This window comes from Sturnira hondurensis, unplaced genomic scaffold (assembly GCF_014824575.4).
Source record: "Sturnira hondurensis isolate 20B ecotype Veracruz unplaced genomic scaffold, ASM1482457v3 Scaffold0006437, whole genome shotgun sequence".
NCBI lineage: Eukaryota > Metazoa > Chordata > Mammalia > Chiroptera > Phyllostomidae > Sturnira > Sturnira hondurensis.
Window position 1 is genome coordinate 6,674,882 of NW_028079068.1, and position 24,335 is coordinate 6,699,216.

At 41.9% G+C, this 24,335-nt stretch overlaps 1 protein-coding gene across 2 annotated transcripts in view; it reads right to left on the minus strand.

Moving 5' to 3' along the window:
- Positions 1-24,335, minus strand: part of EXOC4 (exocyst complex component 4) — a 679,809-nt gene that overhangs the window by 652,452 nt on the left and 3,022 nt on the right. For both annotated transcript variants that reach the window (XM_037049172.1, XM_037049173.1), the window contains exon 2: positions 1,090-1,279. In XM_037049172.1, the coding sequence (XP_036905067.1) occupies positions 1,090-1,279 (190 nt within the window). The remainder of the gene's footprint in view (positions 1-1,089; positions 1,280-24,335) is intronic.

A 24,335-nucleotide genomic window follows, 5' to 3' on the forward strand; every position in this document is an offset into this window, starting at 1 on the left:
GGGCCGACCGCCGTGGACGGGACCGAGCATGAACTCCAGACCACTCACCGCTCACGTAAAGCGAGCAGAGAGCACCGCCTCCCTTACTCTTCGGTATGGTGGGGTTCTGCCAAATATCTAATTTCAATAAAAAGAGGATGGGGAAGGTTACTGCTTTAAAAATGTCTGAAAGCCAGCAGCAAGGGCTTTCGAGTCAGGGAGACTAGAGTTAAAATTCTAGATTTGCTGAATTAGGAATAGACATAACCATGCCCGGCATGGAATTGTGCTCATAGGTGGCAGGAATTATTATTTATCAGTAAGTAGTACCAAGAGGTATGAAAAGAGCGACCCTCAAAATCCATACCCAAGAACCACACAACTACAATGTGACAACACGCAGGGTCTGTTTCTCAGTCTACCCCTTATCCTTTAGACGCTAAAGACATGGTACCTAGGCACCCCCAGGATCTTCTCCTGCCGCTACCACCAAAGGAAGGAGGTGGGAAGGAGAGGCAAGGAAGGAAGAGAGAGGGCAGAAGAGGGCAGAATAAGCAACTGACAAGTTAGATTTTCTTCACAGAAGTTACAAAAAATATGCAATGCCTGCAGTGAAATCACAACCAACTTCAGGTGAGGTGGCAAAGTCAAAGGCCAAATTTCAGAAAACAGAAATATTTCTCAACTGCTACAGGCACACACACACACACACACACACACACAGAGGTAAGGCACGATCTGAGCACACTAAACACATCTGACACTCCGTGGCGGGAACCTCAAATAGCAAGAGGACCTAGACTCTTAGAACAGCTCTCCCCTTCAGGCAGGATTCCCTTCCGTCTTCCCCAAGTTGTGGCCATCGCCTGTCACGTCACAATGGGAAGTGACGACAGGAGCCAAGGACAAGACATGGGAGGAAGCAGCAGCAAACCCCGATGCCCCCTGTGACACTCAGGCTTTCCAGCGTCTGCATTTCCTGGCTCCCGAAAGCATCCACAGGCATCGCTCGGTAAGGTCCTGGGCCGCTGCTCAGCGCCTCCCCCGAGGGGCAGTACCGCCCAGGCGAACAGGAGGGTGCTGCGAGCGACTGCGGGAAGCAGGCTTTACCTGCTTTATCTTATTTCGGGAGTTGGTGATGCGCTCTGTGATGCTCTGGTACGTGCGAATAGCTGTCGTCAACTCTGTGTAGTGCTGCACAATCAATTCATCCAGGTCACGGTCGCATTTCTCATAGGCCTCTTCCAGGCGACCCTTCTCATTTTCTCTGTCTTCAACATCATCACTGGTAGACAGAGTCCTGATAAAGACAGAGAACAGACCAAACTGAGTCAAACTTAAAGCCAAAGAGAAAAAAGCACAGCATAGGGAATATAGTGAATAATGTTGTAATGACTATGTATGGTGCCAGTAGATACCAGAAACATCGGGGGGAACACTTTGCGAAGTGTATGGTTGTCTCACCACTGCGATGTACACCCGAATCTAATACAAAGTAATGCTCAATGTAAACTGCCATTGAAAAAAATAGGAAAGGAGAAGGCCAGGTAGAGTATGCTGGCCCCTTCATCCCACTAACTCGGAACACAATGTACTAACAGGAAAGACAAAGGCACCTTCGCAGGAAACCCCAACGCCCCACCTAAATGCATCTGTGGTTGCCTACTCAAGGAGCCCCCTTCACAGTATCCTTGGCGTGCGCGTAACAGGTGGCACGCATGCTGCTCCAGTCTGGGCAGGTCTTGATCTGTTTGAATGAATCCTGGAAACTCCATTCCCCTCACCAGCCTGGCCAGCAAGACTAAGGACTTCAGGCATAGTTTACTTACAGGCAAGAGTAACAGGGAGCGGCCCCGTTTCCCAACACTGACTACGGTTACACAAAGCTGAGACACTAACAACTCAGCCATCTCACAGCCATGGGAGGGGAAGCTAAGACAATCGCCAAGCGACTGCTGTGACGGCATTTGGCCACCAAAGCAGCCGACCCTGCGGCGGCCTCACCTCAGGACTTCTTGCCCGGGGGAGATGGTCAACATCCTTTGTTCAGGTCACTCTCAGCTGGTCATCTTCTACGTACAGCTGAAAGTGTGTGCTGGCTGATGACAAGTCACTCGCACACCGAGGAGCCCCCTTCCACACAGCTACTGAAATGACCTCGGTTCGGTACAGAGCCCCCAGCGGCCTGGCAACAAGGCCATGTAGATTCTCCAACCTGTTACAACAGCCACGATGTCAATAATATGGGCTGTACTACAAGGCAGTCCCCGCGTTTACTACTTTTCCAACATCAGCACTAACACGATTGATATGAATCAACTATAACCAGGGAATGAGGTAGATACGCTTATTAAAAGTCTTTCAATAACTTAGTTTGATACATTGGCCACAGATCTGTTTCCTACATTATTTTTCTTGGGTAATTTTTTTTAATTTAGTGTTATAATCAGGAACAAAGAAACCTTTTTCTCTTATCTCTTGGCTGTGGTAATTTAGAGTTTCATTAAATTCCCTCAGATTTGTCAGTTTATACATGCAGCATAATTTATTTCATTTATCTTTTTTCATTTAGGGAGGGAGTATTTTAGGCTCCCAATGATGGATGCAATCAATTATAAGTCCATCATTAGAACTGCTTTCAGAGACGGTCTGTCAGCAAATCAATCACCTGTCCACTCCCAGATATTTGCAAGCAAAATCCTGCACAACAGACTTCTCAAAACTGTCATTTAGACCAAAGATCTTAATTCATGAGCCACATAATGTACAAAACTTCTTTTGCCATTTACAGGGAGATCCAGTAGGCCAGTCTTTGACGTCCATCTAACCTCCAAAAAGAATTTTGTAAATGTGTTACGGATGCCAAGAGATCTGATGTAGCATGGCCCTGGGAAGGGGGTCGGGGAGGCGGAGAGCCTGTAATAAAGGAAGAAGGAAACGCCTGTAAGGAATGCGGGGCACACCCAGGAAATCAACACACTGGGGACCCTGAGACGTGAAGGGAGGCCGTCCCCATGCCAGATACCGCGTCCTCCTCTGCCCACTGGAGAAGTCCTACACCAGACTTCCTCCAAGGTACTTTCAGGTAGAGAACACCATGCAAGTGTGTGACTAGCAAAGTAAATTAGAGTGGAAAATTTAGGGAGAATTTGGTTTCAAAGATAAACCTACCAATATTATTTGCAATATTTGGGTACAGGGTAGCTATGTATATCTTCCTGTTGTTTCTATGACATATAACTTTGCTCTTTAAATCTGAAACCTTCCAAGCTGTTAATCTAAAGTAAAGCACAATCAGAAAATGCCTTCAATTTATCAACCGTCTCAAAGAGAAGAGTTCCTAGATAATTAACTCTATTATTTCCCCTTCTACCAGCAAACAGCCACAGAATATGCAAAGCTGCACCGGATCAGTCTGCCATCTTTAAAACGCATTGCACGATTTCCTCACCACCGTTTGTGGGCAGAAACGCGGTGGACATTTCACACTGTTTACAGTAAGTAGCAGCATTACCAGTGAGGAAAGTGCCAGGCCCTGAGAGGACATCTTCCTGGGCATCGGCTGTCACGGTAACACTTCACTACAGCATTAGGAGTTATTTAGGAAAGAGAAAGGGTTACTAAAATGAAGACTGAAAAAGAAATTGAGTCTATAGGAGGGTTTATCTATTTTCATTTTTAGAGGAAATATTTATATATGGAAAACAGCCTGCACCAGGACTGCCCCACATTTGAAATTCATCCTCTTGATGTAAACTGGGCTGAATTACAATTTTCCTTTAGTAAAAAATACTTACATTAGAGAACTCTGAGAGTACAACCATTAAAGTTTTGTTGTTTTTAAATTTAAGGAAAGGAAGGCAGCAAGGATAGACAATAATAATGGGTGCTCACGTTCAGAGAGGCTCACCAGCTGCCAGGGACCAGCTGCACTGCAGACGTGATGGAATGCAGGTGCGTTAAACTCCCGTAACACCCCCGTGGAGCAGGGCCCACTTCTACGCCCCTCGTCTTTCTACAGATGCAAAGGTCTGACGAGATCTGAAGAGGTGAATCTGCCCCACCTCACACAGTAGGGGAAGGAACAGTACAGGGATTAAAAACCCAGGCAGGTCTGTTTTCGGATTATGCTAACTGCTTCAGAGTCAGGCTCCGGAGTGAACAGCTGCCTGCAATAGAGCCACGGTCTGCTGCCCCTATGGCCTCGGTCATGGTACCTCATTTGCTCACCTCTACAATGGAGACAGTAAGCACGCCTTCCTTACAGGGTTGTTGGTTAGAATTAAAGGAGATCGAACAAGGCCTGGCACATCATTAACTCTCAACAACCGCCTGAGGTTGCTGCAGCGGCCACAGCTGGAGTAGCGGCAGCACTGGCAGCAGCAGGAGCAGCAGTGAAGGCGGTAAATTTCTCTACGATGCAATGAAAAGGATGTACTCTGGAGACAGGGGTTCGAATTTCACAACCCGCAAACACTGGATCATATGGCACTGGGTGTGAGCTGCTCTCTCACTTTACTCCCCCTCAATGTCAAGAACCGTGATGAGTCTGAGGTCTGTATCCTATTTACAAGCTACAGAGTTAGCCTGTCCCAGTTTTATGGGTGCAGTTGGAAGACACAAACTCCTGGGGCAGAGACTGAGGACTTTATCACCCACAGCACAGCAGGTGGCGTGAGCACCAGCATGTCTGTTCTGCGCCCTTTCCCCCAGGTCCCTTGGGGGTGAAGCAGATGGGCCCAAATGGATGCCTGCCCACTGGAGGGAACCCGGAGCTTAGAAACCCGAATCTCTTATACTGGGCAGTAAACATGGCTGCCTCCACTCTAGAGGGAGAGATTCTACCTCCCAAAGACACTTGCTAGTAGACATTCTGAGGAGAGGGTCGAACAAAAGGCACTCAGCGCTCTTGCTCAAAAGAACTCCCAAAACGCAACACTCCTACAATGAAACTGTCTCCCAAAACGAAACCAAATTCATTGGGCTTCCCCAAGGAAAGCATGATGTCAAGTAAATACAAACTCATTTCCAACCAGTTTTCATTTAGGCAAAATAAGGCCAGAAATACAATGTCTCATAGGATGGCTACTTGCAGAAAGAATGAGCGATAGACCAAAAGAACAGACTGATTCCAGGGAGAAAACTCCCAAGCATTCTACCAACACCCAGCAAATTTCAGTGGGAAATTACCTTACTCTGAGCCAATCACTAGAACTGACAACAGGGTAGAAGAGAACACCTGTCACGTAGGTCACCCCACCAGCCAGGTCAGGATCCTCTCCTCAGCCTGCTAAGCCTCCATGCAATGGCGAACTCACTAGCTCACAAAGCAGTTTACTGCAATTGTGAACAGCTCCCCTTACTACAAAGTCATTCATTACAATAAAATAAAATAAGCCTCTTTGTGTCTACCCACTCATCCCAGTCCCACCTTTCCCAGTAACACAAAATAACTGTTCCCTCTTCCCTAAAGTTTCTCTTTAAATGGTAAAGGACTGTCCACACTTCTCTCTTCCTCAGGTTAAACACCTCCAACTTCCTCGACTGTTTCTTCCACAACATGAAGCCCAACCTCCTGGTGCTTTCCTCCAGAGTCCCCACAAAAGCAGCTAACACTTAGAACTTACTCTGTGCCCAGCATTAATCTAAGTGATTGGCACAAAACAATCTGTTTATTCCTAACAATTATGAGGTAGGTGCCATTACTGCTGCTCTCTTATCAATGCAGAGACTGACCTGGGTTTTCCAGGCCCAGAGCTTTTAAGTGGCAGTCGGGCTTCAAACCCGGGCGGCCGGGTTCTTAAAGCCGCGCTACCCTGCCTCTCAGGGAGAGGTACTCAGGGCTGAACACAGCATAGTCTTGATATGGTATGACCAGTCCAAACAGGAAGAGATTTCACAGCCCATAAAATAGGCATTAGCCCGAAGCGACATCGCATTTTTTTTATTGAGTCCAAAATTAACCAAGATCCCTCTGACATTAAGTCCTAACAAGCACCAGCTCTCACTAATCCTCTACTTGAAAAATTTTAAAACTAACTGCAGAAACTGACATGCATTCCTGCATCCCACATGCAGGGAAGGGAAGGTGAAAGTGAGGCAAGGAGTATAAACTGAATGCCTATTGCACGCCAGGCAACGCAGCGGTCATTGTGCGCATCGAATCTAAGGCAATCCTCAAAACAGTCTGGTGAGAGAGTAGCACCACCCTTTTTACAGATAAGGAATCAGAGGGACAGAGGGGTAAAGTAACTTTTACACATGCACACAGTTCATACTATCAGAACTGGCATTGAAACCAAGTGTATTTAACCCCATAGCCCATGCCTTTCCGCTATACAGGCCACAAAATCCTACTTTTCCTGCCTCCTGCTCCTGAGCTGCAGGACTACACCCCAGTCAGGCTACAGCTCACCTGCAGAGAGGAGAGCTCAGAGCTACAGATGTAAAAAGAGCACTAAGCTGCATTTTCAGTAGAAATGTCGAATCTGGACAAGATGATTTAAAAAGCATGAGCTAAAAGTCATGAGCAGATGACAAATGGTTTAAAGTGGCCACCCCAAGATGCATTCAAGTTACAGAATCATTCTTTAGCTATTTTTTTCCCATTATGATTTACAACTCTGCCAAGTTCATGAAAGAACATAAAAGTGTAAACTAGATTTCGGTTAAGTTCTACACGAAGATGTTTCTGGACCACTAGGAACCTTTTTTCACTATGACAGCTCTGGCATTTTGCATGATGAAGTAAATGCACCTGATGGGCTAAAAGGACCACGATACATACGTGCAGCCACTGTTAACAGAACCTAGGATGTTGGAGGGTTCTAGTGAATTCACAGTCATCCGCTCCAAGCAAGCCCCAGAAACAAGCAAAACTCGGCACAAACAACTGCAAGTCTCAAACCAAACTGGTCAGTTTCCTTGTTTTATATCAGCTTCTGTATTTCAGGGCAGCCAGTCAAGTGTTTTGAAAGGAAAATAACTAGTCACTATCCCTGCTCCTCTATGGAGTAATTTTTCTTTCACTTTGGACTTAATAGAGTACAGATTGCAGACAGGAGAGCGTACACAAAAGTCATTATTACTCTTTAAAAAGAAAAAAGAACAACCAAGTAAAAGAAAAGGCAAACCTATGAAAATAAGGTTAGTCACCCAAAGGGAACCCATCCTTCAAAAGGAACAGTAACCTTCAGTCAAAGACACAAGAAGAGGATGCAACAAGAAATGAGACGAATCTGGAATACTACCACTACAAGCACCAGAAAAGCTTCTTACCACTCTCATCAGATATGTCACACACGAGGTTTGACCTGTGACAAGTCACTTAAGTTCTTTGGGTCTATTTCTCTTGTCAAACAGACAACAGAGTAAGACTACCTGCCTCACCAAGTCACTACTTGGTGAGGACTGGAGAAGTGTGTAATGGGCTTTGTAAAATATAAAGTGCAATCGAAGTGTGGACATACACACCACTAGCAACGAAACACATCATCCATGAATCACAACGCTGTTAGCCCAAGTTCCCTAAAGCTTCCTTCATTCAAAAGTCCCTGAGGATACTCGTTTATGAACTGACATCAGCCCTTGTTTCTGTATTCTTATGGGGCCGGGTACAGTAAGTGCTTAGGAAAAACTAAATAACAAGCAACAGCCAGATGCAGGATCTAAAGAAGGCACAGAAGGCAGTCCCCTGTCTCAAGAAACAACTGCAACTAAATTATCTCCCACAGGAAGCCCTGGCTGGTGTGGCTCAGTGGACTGAGTACTGGCCTGCAAACCAAGGGGTCGCTGGTTCGATTCCCAGTCAGGGCACATGCCTGGGTTGCAGGCTGGGTCCCCAGTGTGGGGGGGGGGCACATTGATGTTTCCCTCTCTTTCTCCCTTCCCCTTCTCTAAAAATAAATAAATAAAATCTTTAAGCTAAATAATAAATAAATAAATAACCTCCCATAGCGGAACGCCTGTTCAAAAGTGTCTAGGAAAGGACAAACAATAGGGTCATAAGGAGTGACCCTATTTAGTTCATTTATTTATTCAACAGATAGTCATGACGCACCTCCTCCTTAGCAGGCCCAGTTCTAAGCAGCTGAACACACAGCTGCGAACAAAACCAATCCCTGCCTCAGGAAGCATCCATTCTCCTGGGGAAGCAATAAAACAAAGAGAGAACCATGCCAGGTGGAGGCCGAGGCGGCCGCGGTGGGAAATGGAAGGCAGGGTAGGAGGGTGCAGGCTAGTTTACAAATGGAGATCAGGAAGGGCCTCTCGGGTCAAGACAGCACTTGAATGGAGCTTTCCACACAGTGAGAGGAGGGAGGTGACACTGTCTAGAAAAGCCGATTCCAGAAAGAACAGAAGACAGACAGGCTCTGAAGCAGCACAGGTTTGGCCTATTCAAAGAAGAAGGAGTGACGAGTTGATCAATGTGGATTTAGAGAAGTAAGGAAAGGTGCCAGGGACGAGATGAGGTCAGGGAGGAAGCTGGGAGCCAGATCAGTTACAGCTTTGGGGGCTGAAAGTGTTCTCTGAACCCACTTGGGGGCTAGCACCCATGCGAAGAATGACAGCCTTCAACCAGGGTTTAATAAGGAATACTAGTAATGAGTAACAATACTGACTTTCAAGTATCATTTTAACTCTACCCTACCTCTTCCCAAAAATGATCTGAGATGGATCATACAAAAACATAGATAATACAAATGAGAAAGTGGAACTAGTTAAAAAGATGCAGGACAAACAATGCCACATCGATGTTAAACACAAGTATGCTGGTCATTCGAGCAAACACAGTTTCTATGAAATGAGCCCTCAAGCTAACTCTGAGGTTCCTAGCAGCCAATGCAAAAAGGAGAACATAGCCAGTTGTATAGTTGCCATTATCAAAAAGATGGATTGCAGTTCCTCTGAGGAAGCAAATGTTAAACAAGTCTTAAATTTAAAAGAAATCTTTCACTTAAAACAACAAAGAAAACATTATACAATAGAGTGAACAATGCCCTTGACAACCTTCTGGGGAAAAAGTAATAAATTTTATATAACCATTCCTCGTAAGTCATTCAGGAACACAACATTAAAATGCAACTCAGCCCTGGCTGATGTGGCTCAGTGGATTGAGTGCTGGCCTGCGAACCAAAGGGTAACCATTTCGATTCTCAGTGTAAGGGCACATGCTTGGGTTGCAGGCTAGGTCCCCAGTAGGGGGCACATGAGGGGCAATCACACACTGATTTCTGTCTCCCTCTCTTCCTCCTTCCCTTCCCCTCTCTGTAAAAATAAATCATCTTTCTTAAAAAATTATCTTTAAGAAATAAATCGCAACCCAGACCTACAGGTTTTGAAAGACTCTGAATATAGTCCAAGCAAGAACTTTTTCAATGATCCATTTTAATATATGGATAGAAATTAGGGAATTTATAGGACTAAATGGGTCACACCAGGCTTTATGAATTCCCTCCTCTCAGCAAACCTTTTAATAGTTCAAGCTGACCAGACAGTAGTTGTTTTCGAAATAAATCTGCCCTGGCTGGTGTAGCTCAGTGGATTGAACACGGGCCTGCAAACCACATGATCGCGGTTTGATTCCCAGTCAGGGCACATGCCTGGGTTGAAGGCCACTTCCTGGCAGGGGACTCATGAGAGGCAACCATACACTGATATTTCTCTCCTTCTCTCCTTCCCTTCCCCTCTAAAGATAAATAAAGAAAATCTAAAAAAAAGAAAAGAAAAGAAAAAAATATACAGTACACATATTTGGGATTAGAGGGTTAGTTAAACATCATGAGCCAGAAAAGCATACAGTAAGGTTGACAACCAATTATGAAAAATTAACACCCCGGCCAGAACTCTTGCTTGCCTGTGCCTCAAGGTTACCTATAGGTAATGACAGGCCATCACTATGGGAGCAATTTAGGGTGCGCCCACACAGTACTGAGTCCCCAGAGTAGCATCTGTTAAGGACTGCACTGGGACACCCCTCCCCATTACTATGTTGAAGCCCAAACTCCCAACGCGACTACATTTGGAGATCGGATCTATAAAGGCGCTGAGAAAGATTAAGTAAGTTTAATGGAACTGGACGTCCTTTTAAGAAGACGAAAAAATGTAAGAGAGCTCTCTCTCCACATACTCAGAGGAAAGTCCATGTGAGGCCACCGGGAGAAGGTGGCCGTGTACAAGCCAGGAAGAGAGCCCTCACCAAAACCAACCCTGAAAGTACCTTGACCTTGGACTTCTAGCCTCCAGGACTGTGAGAAAATAAATTTCTGGTGTTTAGCCACTCCATCTCTGGTATTTGGTTATGGCCTGGGCAGACCAAGACACCACCCTATGAAACACAGGCCACATTATTGTGGTCGGGTAAATTCTCCAGACAGATGTTAGAAGTCACCCCCGCCCTTAGCCATAGCAACGCAGACTCTTGGCAAATCCACAAGAGTTAGCTGCCTAATAAATACAGCCTCAGATAACTGAACTAATTAACCTGTTATAAGACATACTTAACATAATACACCTGAATTTTGGAGACACCTGCAGAATAATGAGCATTAAGTCATGCTTTCTGAAAACAGTTAATAGGTTTAACTGTCGACTGGGGGCATTCCTTGTTGGCACCGGGTGACCTCTCCTCCAGGAAAAATAAAGATTAACAAAACAATTAATGGAAATCCTTTCAAGCAACTCAGAAAAACTAATTACAAGTAAGGCTCCACATATCCCAGAATCACTTGGCAGGAAGTCAGAGCTCTGCGGAGCACCACCTACAACAAGGATCAAATCTCCTCAGCGACCCCCACTGTGGAAAGGAAAAAAAAAGACAAACAGGGGGGTGGTCCTCTGAGCACAAACCGGATGTCATCAAACACCTGCACCCCACCCCTCAATCAGTGCGACCTTCTTTCTCATTCAGGCAATTCTAACTAATTTTTAATTGCATAATGGAAAGAGCAGTAGATAAGGAGACATCTTTATTTCCTAAATATTCTATCTAACATTATCATAAAGGCAAAAACTGAGTATTTGAAAACTCTCAACAATCACTCAAAGGTTAATCAGAACCTCATTCCGAGTAAGACAAAAATTAACTATTAGCCTACTGATCTTTCTAGAACATAACATCCCTTTTTGTTATTGATTCCAATGCAAAAAAAAAGAGCCCAGAGCGGATGTGATTCTTCAAAACATTACCCTGTTTTCTGTCCCAAACTGCTTTTAACCAGAATGTATTAGGTTATACTATTAGATCTGTTTAGCCCTTATTTCAAAGTGTAAGCATCAGATTTGACTTTCCTTTAAAATGCAAACCAATAAACTTCAATGCCCTACGAGCAACATATGGCTACTCTGTCAGCAGGGGAACTGAAGGTGGTCATGAAGGGTGAACCAAGTGAAGGCAGAAATGAAGAGGAGAAAAGGACTGCTAAGAACATAAACACTAACCAAACTAGTGGAGAAGAAGGTCTTCAAAGGCCGTTTATACTAAGCAGAGCTCTCTCCATGAGTAGTCTATTAATGCTTCCGATGAATTATAAAAATAACAAACCCTCATCATAATTCTGAGTTTGCGTTAAAAAAATCACATTAGTGTTTGAGACGTGCATCACTATATAATTACACAAGATACAGCTTCACTCAAAATATAACCAAATCTACATTACACTTTTAGATCAATTTTATGATGTTCAATTATACACTGCAATTGTTTGTTTCTTAATTATGTCTTATTAGAGCCCACAGAACACAGGATAATCCCATCCCAACTGATAAGAATTCGCAATGACAAACAAGTCCCTCTGAAAAAGTTTTCTGATGCATACAAACAACATCCCTTAATTCAGTACAAAAAGGTTCATTTAATACCAAGTGACAGGAAGCAGTTTCTACTTTAAAGTCAATTGAAAACTCATTGGTGTCTTGCTTCAGACAGCACTTAAGGGCCAATTACTACACCCGACGCATTCGGGTTTTCACTATTTCAATTAATCTGGTTACACAAAACACTTCTGGGGATCAGAAGCTATAAATCGTGTAGCCAATAGAGAAGACCATTATCTAAAATTAAGTACAATCACCCCCCATGAACGTATAAAATTGAGCCCAGGGTTGACAAAGTCAAGTTAAAATCTACCCCAACCCTTACTGAGCCAAGCTACCTCCTCCCTCTTCCATTTTAGGGCCCACCCCCTCCTTAAAGCTTTGTCCACAGGGACCCCATTTTGCACCTCCAGGGAATGTTCTAATAGCATCTTGTCACTTTAAGGTGTATGCTATTTCCTAATTGGAGTTTCTGATGAGTTCCTCAGAAGTGATGTCTAGTAGGATATCAATAGGTGTTATGTGGTAATGGGTTATTTTGGAAATTCTGGATTACACAAATTGAAGGTTTCTTAACCGCAGACATCCAGGAGACTGTAATACGTTCACGTGCAAGATACTTCTGGGAGGGAGGGAGGGAGGGGGCAGAGTAGGCGGGGCTGGGCGGGCAGGACATGAAAAATTAATTATTTAGCATTTCTGTAATTTAGTCATCTACAGAACCCAGTCCTTCCTCCCCTTCTCTCTCCCCAGCATATACACATGCGTAAGCATGCACACACACACATTTTATCAAAGTTTCCAAATACATACAAAAACTAGGACACTTGAACAAACCCAGCTTCAGCAACTAAACACATTCCAATCGTATTTCACCTTGCACCGACTCGATCCCTCTTCCCATTTTGAAACAAATCTTAGACATATCACCTTCATAGGCATATATTTCAGTATATATTGCTTTGTTTAAAAAAACAAAGCTACAATACCAGTATCTCAATTTTTTCTAACAGTTAAAATGCAAACTGATTGTTGAAAGTGCATTCAAATCACCTGAAAATCAACACAAATTCTGGTCAGGTGGGTCAGGTGGTGACTGAGAACCGGATTTCTAACAAACTCTCAAGTTTTATTCTGAGTATAAAACAATACCCTCCATAACACAATGACAGGCACAGCATTCTAAACAGAAAATGGCCTGTTGAATTACATGCCACCTTATTTTTTGCAACAGCTTTATTTAAAAATTTTTAAAGACTAGGTAAATGGGCAGAGGAGGGTAAAGAGGAGAAAATTGAGACAACTGTAATAGAATAAACAAGAACAAAAGAATACATGAAAGTCAGAAAAGGTTCTCCTAAGGATCTTAAAATTGTCTTACCCAGTCAAATGGTACACAATTTTCCCTTTGAACTTTCTCTTAGATGGCAAATTTCCAGGTTTTTCAGATGAAATTTCCCACAAATAAAGACCTGGCTACAAAGAAGACCAAGGTCATAACTCATATGGCTGGAAGGCAGTTCAAAGTGTAAGAAGCAACGCAGAAGACCACTGGTAGCAGAGCTCATCACTGCAAACTGGAAAATGCAAGCACAGGACGCAACCACCCAAATGTAAACAAAACAAAACCACCACCAACGAACAGACAAAATATTACGCCACCCTGAGAAAACTCATTTATCACTCCATGAGACCTTGGGCTAACAACTACCAATACTAACACAGTCGCTAAATAAGCAAAAACAGAAAAGAACTATATTCCTAAAAAGAAAGAAATACATAAACAGGAGCACAGAAGTTCCAAACCATCTCTCAGAGTTCTGAAGGAAAAGTACTACATAAATTAAAGGTATTCAATTGTTTAATACACTGCAAAATACTTGAAAATCAGGACGACTCACCGGGCCAAGATATCTAGTTCACTTTCATGTCATAAGTGTTTACACACATCTGATTACTTTATTCTTCCTCTCTGAGCATATGCAACCATCTGAAACAACTTACGAAAAAACAAACAGGACTCAAACTTCAACATGACGAAGTTCGAGCTTTCAGGGCAGAGGAGTGGGGAGGAGAGAGAGCTCCTAAAAGAGGGCTGGAGATCTGTCGAGGATCTTCCTTAGGTCTTCAACTAGGTATCATCGGCGCATGCATGGGAGGGAACCACTCAAGGCCAGGAAAAGAACCACCTTAAGGGATTGATGGCAACAATTATCTGAAATCATACCCAAACTCTCTTTATTCACAGAGCATTGGAAGGAGTACTCGACAGGATTTTGCCATCTTGGTGAGACAAAATTGGCCCTGGACTATAGCTCTGGACCTGAGAAGACTGCACTGTTTCCAACTACTGGGTTGGCCAAAAAGTCGGTTACAATTTGGTGTGAGATGGCTCTACTAGTGTTTAGTTGTCTTTAACTTCACTAGAAACAATTTTGTTAGATTGTTTTGTAACAACTGTCGCATCAGCATGCATTTCAAACATAAAAATGTATCAAAGCTGGTGAATTTTATGTAGCCATTTTAATATTGAAGATGGAAGAAGATATGTAACATTTTGGGCATATTATGCTTTATTATTTCAAGAAAGGTAAAAATGCAACTGAAACACATAAAAAGATTTGTACAGTGTATGGAGGTGCTGGGACTGACTAAACTTGTCAGAAGTTGTTTGTGAAGTTTCTTGGCACTATTGACATTTTGGCCAAATCATTTTTTGCTGTGGGGCTGTCTGATGCTTTTGGAAGATGTTTAGCAGCAGCTCTGGCCTCGACCTAATAGAAGCCAATAGCAGGAAACAGCCAACAAACTCAAAACTTAATGAAAATAAATTTACTGAAAATAAAAAATGTCTTTTATTTTATGGGAAAAGCATAATGGACTTTTCTGCCAACCCAATAACTTAGCCACATCCTAGAACAAAGCTCAGGAATATTTATAGGAAAATAAAGACATCCAATGTCAGTACCCAACAAGGTAAAATTTACAGTATCTAGCAACCAAAGAGTAGAAGGCATGTAAAGGAAGGGTGGGGGGTGGGGAATATTAATCTACTGAAAGTAACCCAAAAATAAAACAGATGATAAAATTAATAAACACAAAAAATACTTATGATACCTTTATTCTACATGTTCAAGAAGCTATAGGAAAGAATGAACATGTAAGCAGACATTAAAGATATTTTTTAACACCTAAATTAGACTTCCAGTCAAGATGGAGGCATACATTGACACGCTATACCTCCTCTTGCAACCACAGAAAGAATTACAACTAAACCTCAGAACAAATAACACCCAGAACTGTCAGCAAGTCTAACTATGAAAGTCCGAGGACCAAGGATTTAAAGAGGCCACATTCGTCCAGACGGGTAGGAGAGGCAAAGACAGGTGGGGGGCTGAGGAGACCCGACGAGGCACGGAGAGGCAGCGGTGGCAGCAGAACAGGCGTCCCACCACTCACTGTGGGGGATAAAAACCTAGAGGGGAACCTTGGGAGTGAGCAACCCCAGCCCAAGGCCAGGCTGCAGAGACCAGGGTTCTAGCACCAGGAAGACAAATCCCCATTACTTCTGGCTGTAAAAACCACTGGGGGGTTGGGTGGCAGAAAAAGCTGCCAGATTTTCTGGAGACTCTGCTTAAAGGGCCCCCATGGTCTTAGAGCCTATGCAAACCCACTCACTCTGGGATTCAGGATTCAAGGCAGCAGCTGGAAGGGAGCCAGTCACATGCGGGGAGTGGGTGAAGTGACTGGAAATGGGATGACTGCTGGGCAAACCTCCAGAAGCCACGCAGCAGCACCGTCCCCTCTCTGAGGCCTCCCCGCATATAGAACCACAAAGCAGTAAAGCGGGTTGCCCCATCCTGGAGATTACCTAAGGCTCTGCCCCACACAATTTACAGGTGCCTTTTCTATAAGAGGGCACACTACTAAGACAGGGAGTCAAAGCAGCTCTACCTAGTACACAGAAACAAACACAGCGAGGCTGCCAAATTGAGGAGAGAAAGAAACAGGGCTGAAATGAAAGAACAGAAGCCCCCAAAAAAGAGCTAAACAAAACAGAGATAACCAACTATCAGATGCAGAGTTCAAAACACTGGTGATTAGGATACTCAAAGAACTCACTGAGTACAGCAAAAAAAAAAAAAAAAAAAAAAAAAACCAAAAAAATGAGAAACAAATGAAGGTTACACTAAATGAAATAAAGAAAAATCCACAGGGAACCAACAGTAAAGCTGGGACTCAAATCAACAACTGGGAACAAAAGAAATAAACATTCAACCAGAACAGTTAGAAGAAACAAGAATTCATAGAAAAGAGGATAGAGTAAGAAGCCTTGGGGACATCTCCAAACTTACCAACATCCAAATCATAGGGATGCCAGAAGGAGAAGAGGAAGAGCAAGAAATAGAAAACTCACTGAAAAAATAATGAAAGAAAATTTCCCTATTTTGGTAAAGGAAACAGACATACAAATCCAGGAAGCATAAAGAGTCCCAAAAAAGTTGGACCCAAAGTAGACCACACCAAGACACATCATAATTAAAATACCAAAGGTTAAAGATACAGAAAGAATCTTAAAAGCAGCAAAAGAAAAAGCAGAGAGTTACCTATAAGGGAGTTCCCACAAGACTCTCAAAAGAAACCTTGCAGGCTAGAAGGGACTGGTAAAGAAGTATTCAAAGTGATAAAGAGCAAGGACCTACAACCTGGATTACTCTACCCAGCTAAGCTATCATTTAGAATTGAAGGGCAGATAAAGTACTTCCCAGACAAAGTAAAACTAAAGGAGTTCATCATCAACAAGCCATTATTACCTGAAATGTTAAAGGGACTTACTGTATTTTTCAGACTGTAAGACACACCAAATTTGAGAGGACTGATGATTGTTAATGCTGCTGTTGAGCTCTACTTACATTTTACATTGGTGAAATATTATGTTATTTATGTTATTAAATATTTTACCACATTTTCTGCTTCAAATTTTTTTCCTATTTTCCTCCTCTAAAACCTAGGTGTGTCTTATGGTCCAAAAAATACGGTACTTAAGAAAAAGATCAAAACTATGAACATTAAACTCTCAACAAATTCACAACTATCAACAACTGAATCTCAAAAAACAAACTAAGCAAACAACCAGAAAAGGAACAGAATCGTACATATGGAGATCATTTGGAGGGTTATCAACTGGGAGGTGGAAAGCAGAGAATAGGTGGAAAGGTGCAGGGATTAAGAAGCATAACTGGTAGGTAAAAACCAGGGCAATGTTAAGAATAGTATGGGGGAAAGGGTTTACAGGAACAAGTATAAAAGATACATGGACAAAAACTAGGGGGGGTGGAAATGGGAGGGAGAAGGGAGGGCTGGGTGGGTGGGTGGGTGGGCTGGGATGGGAGTAAAAGACAGAAAACTTCACTTGAACAACAATTAAAATAAAAAGAAAAGAATATAGGAAATGGAGAAGCCAAATGACCTATACGCACAACCAATGGACATGAACTAAGAGGGGGGATTACTGGAGGGAAGGGGGGTAGCAAGCAGAGCGGGGGAAGGGGGAGAAAACTGGGACAACAGTAATAGCATAATTAATGAAATATATTTTTAAAAAAACACCCAACTCAAAGTTCTACAGATCAATACTACAAACTATAAAAATTGCATTACAGAATTAATAAATTAGAGATTATAGAAAAAAATTAGTGAACTTGAACACATAACAATACAGACTATATAAAACACCAAGAAAAAAAAACGGAGCCCTGGCTGGTGTAGCTCAGTGGATTGAGTGCGGGCCTGCAAACCACACGATCGTGGTTCGATTCCCAGTCAGGGCACATGCCTGGGTTGCAGGCCAGTTCCCAGCAGAGGACTCACAAGAAGCAACCATACATTGATATTTCTCTCCCTCTCTCCTTCCCTTCCCCTCTAAAAGATAAATAAATAAACTTAAAAAAATTATTTAAAAAAATGGAAAAAAATCTGAACCTCAGCATTCAGTGGCCTAAAACACTTAGAGGTAAAACTGACAAACAACATGTAAGACTTACACATTAAAAATTGCGAAGAAAAATTAAGTAAAGAGATATATATACCCTGGTCATGGATCAGAAGACTCGACAATGTTAAAATGTCCATTCTCCTATATTAATCTGTACATTCATGCAATCCCAACCAAAATTCTATCAAGTTTTATTGTAGAAATTGAGTAGCTGGTTCTAAAATTGATACAGAAATGCAAAGGACCTAGAACAGCCAAAATAACTTTTACAAAGTAGAATACAGTTGGAGAGCTTACACTATACACCTTCCTGACTTCTAAAAGCAGCAATCGAGACCGTGGTACTATCATTAAGATCAGGTGAATGGATCAGGCTGAAAGTCAAGACAGACCCAAATATGTCAATGGATTTTTGCAAAGGTGCACACTATTCAGTAAAGGACAGTCTTTTCAATGAGTGGCGTTGGAACAGGAAGATATCCTCACAACACACACACACACACACACACACACCGGGGAAAAACTGACAGATGCTGGAAGTGTTCTCCAACTTGATGTGAGTAGAGGTTATACAGATAAAAATTCATCAAACCATGTACTTAACACACGTACACTTTTCTATGTATCTGTATGCCTGGGAAGGGGAAACAAAGTAAGCCTATAAGCTAGTATACAGAGAAAGATTCCATATTTACAAAAAATTATTTCTATCCATCCAACATTTCAGACACAGAAAGAGAGAGAGAGAGAAAGCGAGAGAGAGCACACATGTGCACAGGAGAGATGTCTGGGATTAGGTCCATCTGATTTCAATGAGGGAAACTTATAAAAGATAAAGTTTAAAACAATTTTTTATTTTTATCTTGACATTTTTCTGCATTTCTATTGTTTGAATACCTTTAATGAGTGCATACTATTTTTATAACAATACAATGATTTTATTTAAATGGAAATAGTGTTATTAACAGGAGTTAATTCTGGGTGGAAAGAATGAGTAATTTATATTTTCTTCTCTGTAATTTTCTATATTTTAATTCTCCCATTTACAAAGTATTTATATAACTACAAAGACTAACAGGAAAAAAATCTGTCATACTAAAAAATGTTAACTTTGTTATAATTCCCAATTATTATCTTTGTACGTAGGTGGACAAGGTCCACATGAAAACTGCACAAAAGGAAAACAGAAAGTATTCTGGGAAATGAGATTATTGGACAATGTTTCTCTTTTACGACTACATATTTTACAAATCTGTGCGATCTAACTTTTCTAAAGGAAAATGGGAAATGTTGCAATGACAAGTGAGCCCAAAAGAGAACAACAAGCACAGAGGGTTGCTGAGGACCCCCGTCTAGTCAGGAATGGGGCGAGGATCTTTTCAACAGACGGTGCTGGAACAACTAGACAGCCACAAGCAAAAAATAACTAACTAACTAAATAACTAAAGAAAGAAAGAAAGAAAGAAAGAAATCTAGTCACAGATCTTACACCCTTCATGAAAAATTAACTCAAAATCAATAATGGACCCAACCATAGAACACAAAATATAACATTCCTAGAAAGTTACATAGGAGAAAATTTAGATGATCTCAGGTATGGCAATGAGTTTTAGATATAACACCAAACACACAATCAATGAAAGAAATAATTGATAAGCTGGGCTTCACTAAAATAAAAAACTTCTGCTCTGGGGAAGACATTGTCAAGAGAATGAGAACACAAACCACAGACTGGGAAAAAAATTTGCAAAACACATGTACCCAGATACATGGGTACATATATTCACTAAATGACAGTGGAAGAAACACTCCCCTCTTAATTTTTTAGCACAACATAGTTAATAAAGACAATTATTAAAAACATCCAGTTTCTGAAGATGTGATATACACACACACACACACACACACAATGGAATATGATTCAGCCATAAAAAGGAATGAAATCTTGCCATCTGCGACAACATAGATGGACCTAGAGGATATTATGCAAAGTGAAATAAGTCAGAGAAAGACAAATACTGTATGATTTCACTCATACGTGGAATCTAAAAAAGACAAAGCAAATGAACAAGCAAAACAGACTCAGACACAGAGAAAAACTGATGATAGATGGGGGCTGGGGGAGGAGGAGATGGGTGAAAAGGGTGAAAAAGGTGAAAAGGAGTAAAAGGTACAAACTTCCCATTATAAAAGAGTCATGGAGATGTAATGCAGAACACAGAAAATACAGTCAACGATACTGTAATAACCTCGTAAGGTGACAGATTGGTTACTGACATCACGGTCATCACATCCTAAGGTATGTAAATGCCAAACCACAATGTTGTATACTCGAACCTAACACAATATTGTATGTCAACTATACTTTAATGAACAATTTTTTATAAAAATCTAGTTTCTGGAAAGACCACAAGCAAACAGGCGCTCTACTACACCTCCTGTGGGAGTGTCAATCACCATCTCTCTGAAGAACATTTTGGCTCTGCCAAAACACCGAGGGCACACACACGCACTCTGATGCAGCAATTCCACTGCCACCGCCCTAAATTTAAATCACGGACACACCCCCATGTACATGAGCCCTTGCTGCAATGTATTTCTAGCAGAAGATAAAAAGAATTAAAGAAACAACTGAAGTGTTCAAAAACTAAACAAAAGGTGGCCACCAATTAAATAGACTATGGTGCATCCACGAGAGAATGCTACACAGCCACCAAAAAGGACGACAGGGACCAGTGTGTACCACTAGAAAAGACCTCCGAGATAAAGTAATACAAAGAAAAACAAATGAGCAAAGGTTAAACAGCACATAGTACAACCCCATTTGTTTAAAGAATATATAATTTTTATGAATATTCCTTATGTACAAATTCATAAACAACATTACACTGATACCTTAAATATATATTCTTTCATTAAGATTATACATTCACACGTACTTAAATACAGTCTTCTTCTTTCCTCAAAGGACCCACCACAGGACACTGAACAGGATTTTATTATAGTTCAGGAAGGAAATGAACAGGGAGCAAGGCCTTCACTTCCTTTTTCTTATTGTTCCTCTCCAAGTATTTGAACTTTTTAAATATGTGACTAATTTTAGAAAATTATGCATACAATTTAGCAATCATAGGTATAATTTTTTTGATGGCAGCAAGGGTTATCTAGGCAAAGGAATCATGGACCCTTCAAATTGTTTATATAATCTTTGTGTCTATAATCTAATAAATCTATTTTACATTTTACATCAGTTTACATTTTGTTTTACATACACACATAAGCAAACATTAAACCTGGCTGCTTCAGCTGACTCTCAAATTATCAAATAATAACCGTCTAAATTCAACTACACAAGGCTCCCTGGATACAAAGAGCACATTCTGACAACTGGAATCAAACTTTCCAGCCAACCTGGCAAGGACGGTTCTGGAGGAAAATTAACATTACCTGGTTGCTGTCTGGCAAACATTAACATCAAGTCTCTTGTAACCAGAGAAGCTGCAGATGCTCAAAATTAGGAAATGAACATTTGAGTGCCTTCTCTAACCCAAACTATGGGACTTTTATTTACTCTTACTTAATTTTCAAAAAAAAACGTAGCAGATCACCGTATTACCCCATTTTACAAGAAAGTAAAATATGGTGGTTTTAAGTAACTGGTCCAAGGTTACTTCACAATACTGCACTGCCCACCAAAGGCTGTGACCACACCTACCTATATTAGTAATGGCTCGAAAAAAACTGACCAGTCACCCAACATTAAAACCATATGCCTCAGAGCCTTCAAGAATTCCCATGTTAAAAATTATACATGAGCCCTGGCTGGTGTAGCTCAGTGGATTGAGCGCGGGCCTGCAAACCAGAGGATCACGGTTCGATTCCTAGTCAGGGCACATGCCTGGGTTGCAGGCCAGTTCCCAGCAGGGGACTTACGAGAGGCAACCATACATTGATATTTCTCTCCCTCTCTCCTTCCCTTACCCTCTAAAGATAAATAAATAAAGTCTTTTTAAAAATTTATACATGAGGTTAGAAACTACAAATGGGTTCCCAAGATACTAATTCTGCATGTTTGGCCAGGAAAAAAAATAGAACCTTTCCCCCTTGCATCCGCATATACTTTTAGATGCCCTAGGCCTTCTAGAAAGTTTACAAAGTGTTTAGTCTCCAGCTATTCTTGTAGAAATTTTCAAACTAGTGGCAAGACTCCCCAGGGCCCAAAGGGAGCTGGCAACCCTAAAAAGTATCACAAGACAGGCTCAGATAAAGAAAGAAGGCGGGGGTGGGACCACACTGCCTACCGAACGCAGTTCCAGGTCCGGGTCCCTTTCCTGCCACAGACTGTGTCAGGACCCTCACAGCTGTTTGTGCGAAGCTCTCAAAAAAGCCTGGACCCCTCCAACGAAGTCTCCTTTGAACTAAATATGGGCTTGACCGAAACATTCTCTGAGGACCTTAACAGGTGTCCACAGGAAAGGATTCCCTAAGTTTCTGAAACCCCATCTTCTGCGAAGACCTGAAAGTTGATGAAAACATGAGCCTTCGATCCTCCCTGACACGGTACCCAGAGCCCTTCCAGTCGGGCATTTCAGTAAGGTCCCCTCAGTCACGGCCAAGTTTGTCTTCCCAACTGAGCTGGCCACTAAAGACCAACTGATAAAGAGAAGAGTCAACGCTTAATTGGAAAGCAAATCACCTAACAGTAAGTGGAAGACACATTTCCCAATTAAAAATCTGACGAGAACTCACAAAAATGAAACAGCACCTCCCAAACGCCCTCTCTCTTATCTCCTGTTTAGAAAGGCTTCCCACTCCCACGCCACTCCACACGGAACACGAGGGTGGGGGTCAACACCACAGCAGGAAAACACTGTGGGCGCATGAGGATGAAACTGCCCCAATCCTGCATCAGCAGGTAACCGGGACTCGGTCCACCCACTCAGTTCCACCTTAAAGGGCCAATGGCAAGACTCCAAACCCAAAACTGCACCCCAGCAGCCCCAACCCCAAGCACTCTGTCCCTTCAAAGCCCCACCCCACCACCCCACCACCGGAGGATCTCCCTGCAAAGCTACCAGAGCACACCCTCTGAAACATCTCACGGTCCTGAAATATTTTTTCAAATACTTTTTAAACGCTTAAGAATTACATTTATGAGTCTCAAGGTACTTTAAAAAATACTCATCTGCCAAATGTAATCCTTTCATTACAATGACACTATACTTCATCTTTAAATCACATTGATGGACTGCCACACTACAGAATAGAGCCATTATTTAACCATTTGATACTGTGATTAGGAATAGTGATGAGAGTCAGATATTCCATGTCGACACCCACGCTGTCCTCAGGTCAAACAAACTCTTACTCACCTGCACTTTTTTATCCAGTGTTAAAAGACCGTTAAATGTACCTCTAACTAATAGAAATAGCATTTTAAAGTACATAAAAACTTATGTTACGGACAACTGTAATTGAATAAAATATTTTAAAACAAATATATAGATACAGATATATAGATATAGATATATCTGGTAAAAAAACTTATGTTAATACATAATGTAGTCTAGAAATGACATTTTTTTACCTAACCAAACAAGAGAATTAAGGGAGAAATGTTAATGTGCACTATTCAAAGAAGAAAAACAACTGCTCAGTGATAAAAAGACAAAGCTGAATTACACAAACTTTTCAAAGGACAGTGGACTCTCACTAACAAGTAACTTACTGTGACAAAATGGAAAGTGCAAGGAAACATGAAAGGAAACTGGCATGGACAGTTCCATGACTCCTGAAGATGTAGCGCAGACTTAATAATAAATATGAGTCAAAACTGTGTTTTCCCACCCTGGCCAGGTGGCTCCGTTGATTGGAGCATTGTCTCATACACCAAAAGGTGGTGGCTTTGACTCCTGGTCAGGGCACATAAGTTGGGAGTTCAATCCCCAGTTGGGGCACATTGGGGAGGCGACCAATCAATGTTTCTCTCTCACATAAATGTTTATCTCTCTCTGTTTCTTTCTCTCTCTCTCAAATCAATGAACAAACATATCCTCAGGGGAGGATTTGAATGAATGAATGAATAAAACAGGCTTTCCTTATAGAGGTTTGTTCCCTAAAAGCTACAGTATTTGAGAGAGGATATGAAAAGAGGTTAAGCATAAGAGGACCAAAGCTCTAGACCACGAATTAAGAATCACAAGTACCATGCTGCAATAAGGGTAATACAGAGAACACAAACTAAACAGAGAGACAAAGCAGCAACTAGAGGATGACAGAACAATTCACTAATGAGAAATACACACACATACCTCATTCTTTTTCTTCCAATTTTATTGAGCTGTTGTGTTGGCCAAAATGTCTGTTACATTTTTCCCATAAAATAAAAACACACTTTTTCATTTTTGCCAATAATTTCATTGATTTGGCTATTTTGAGTATGTCAACTATCTCCCACTATTGGCTTCCAGTGGGTAGAGGCCCAGGTGCTGCTAAACATCTTCCAGTGTATGAGACAGCCAGCCCCACGGCAAAGAATTATTTGGCC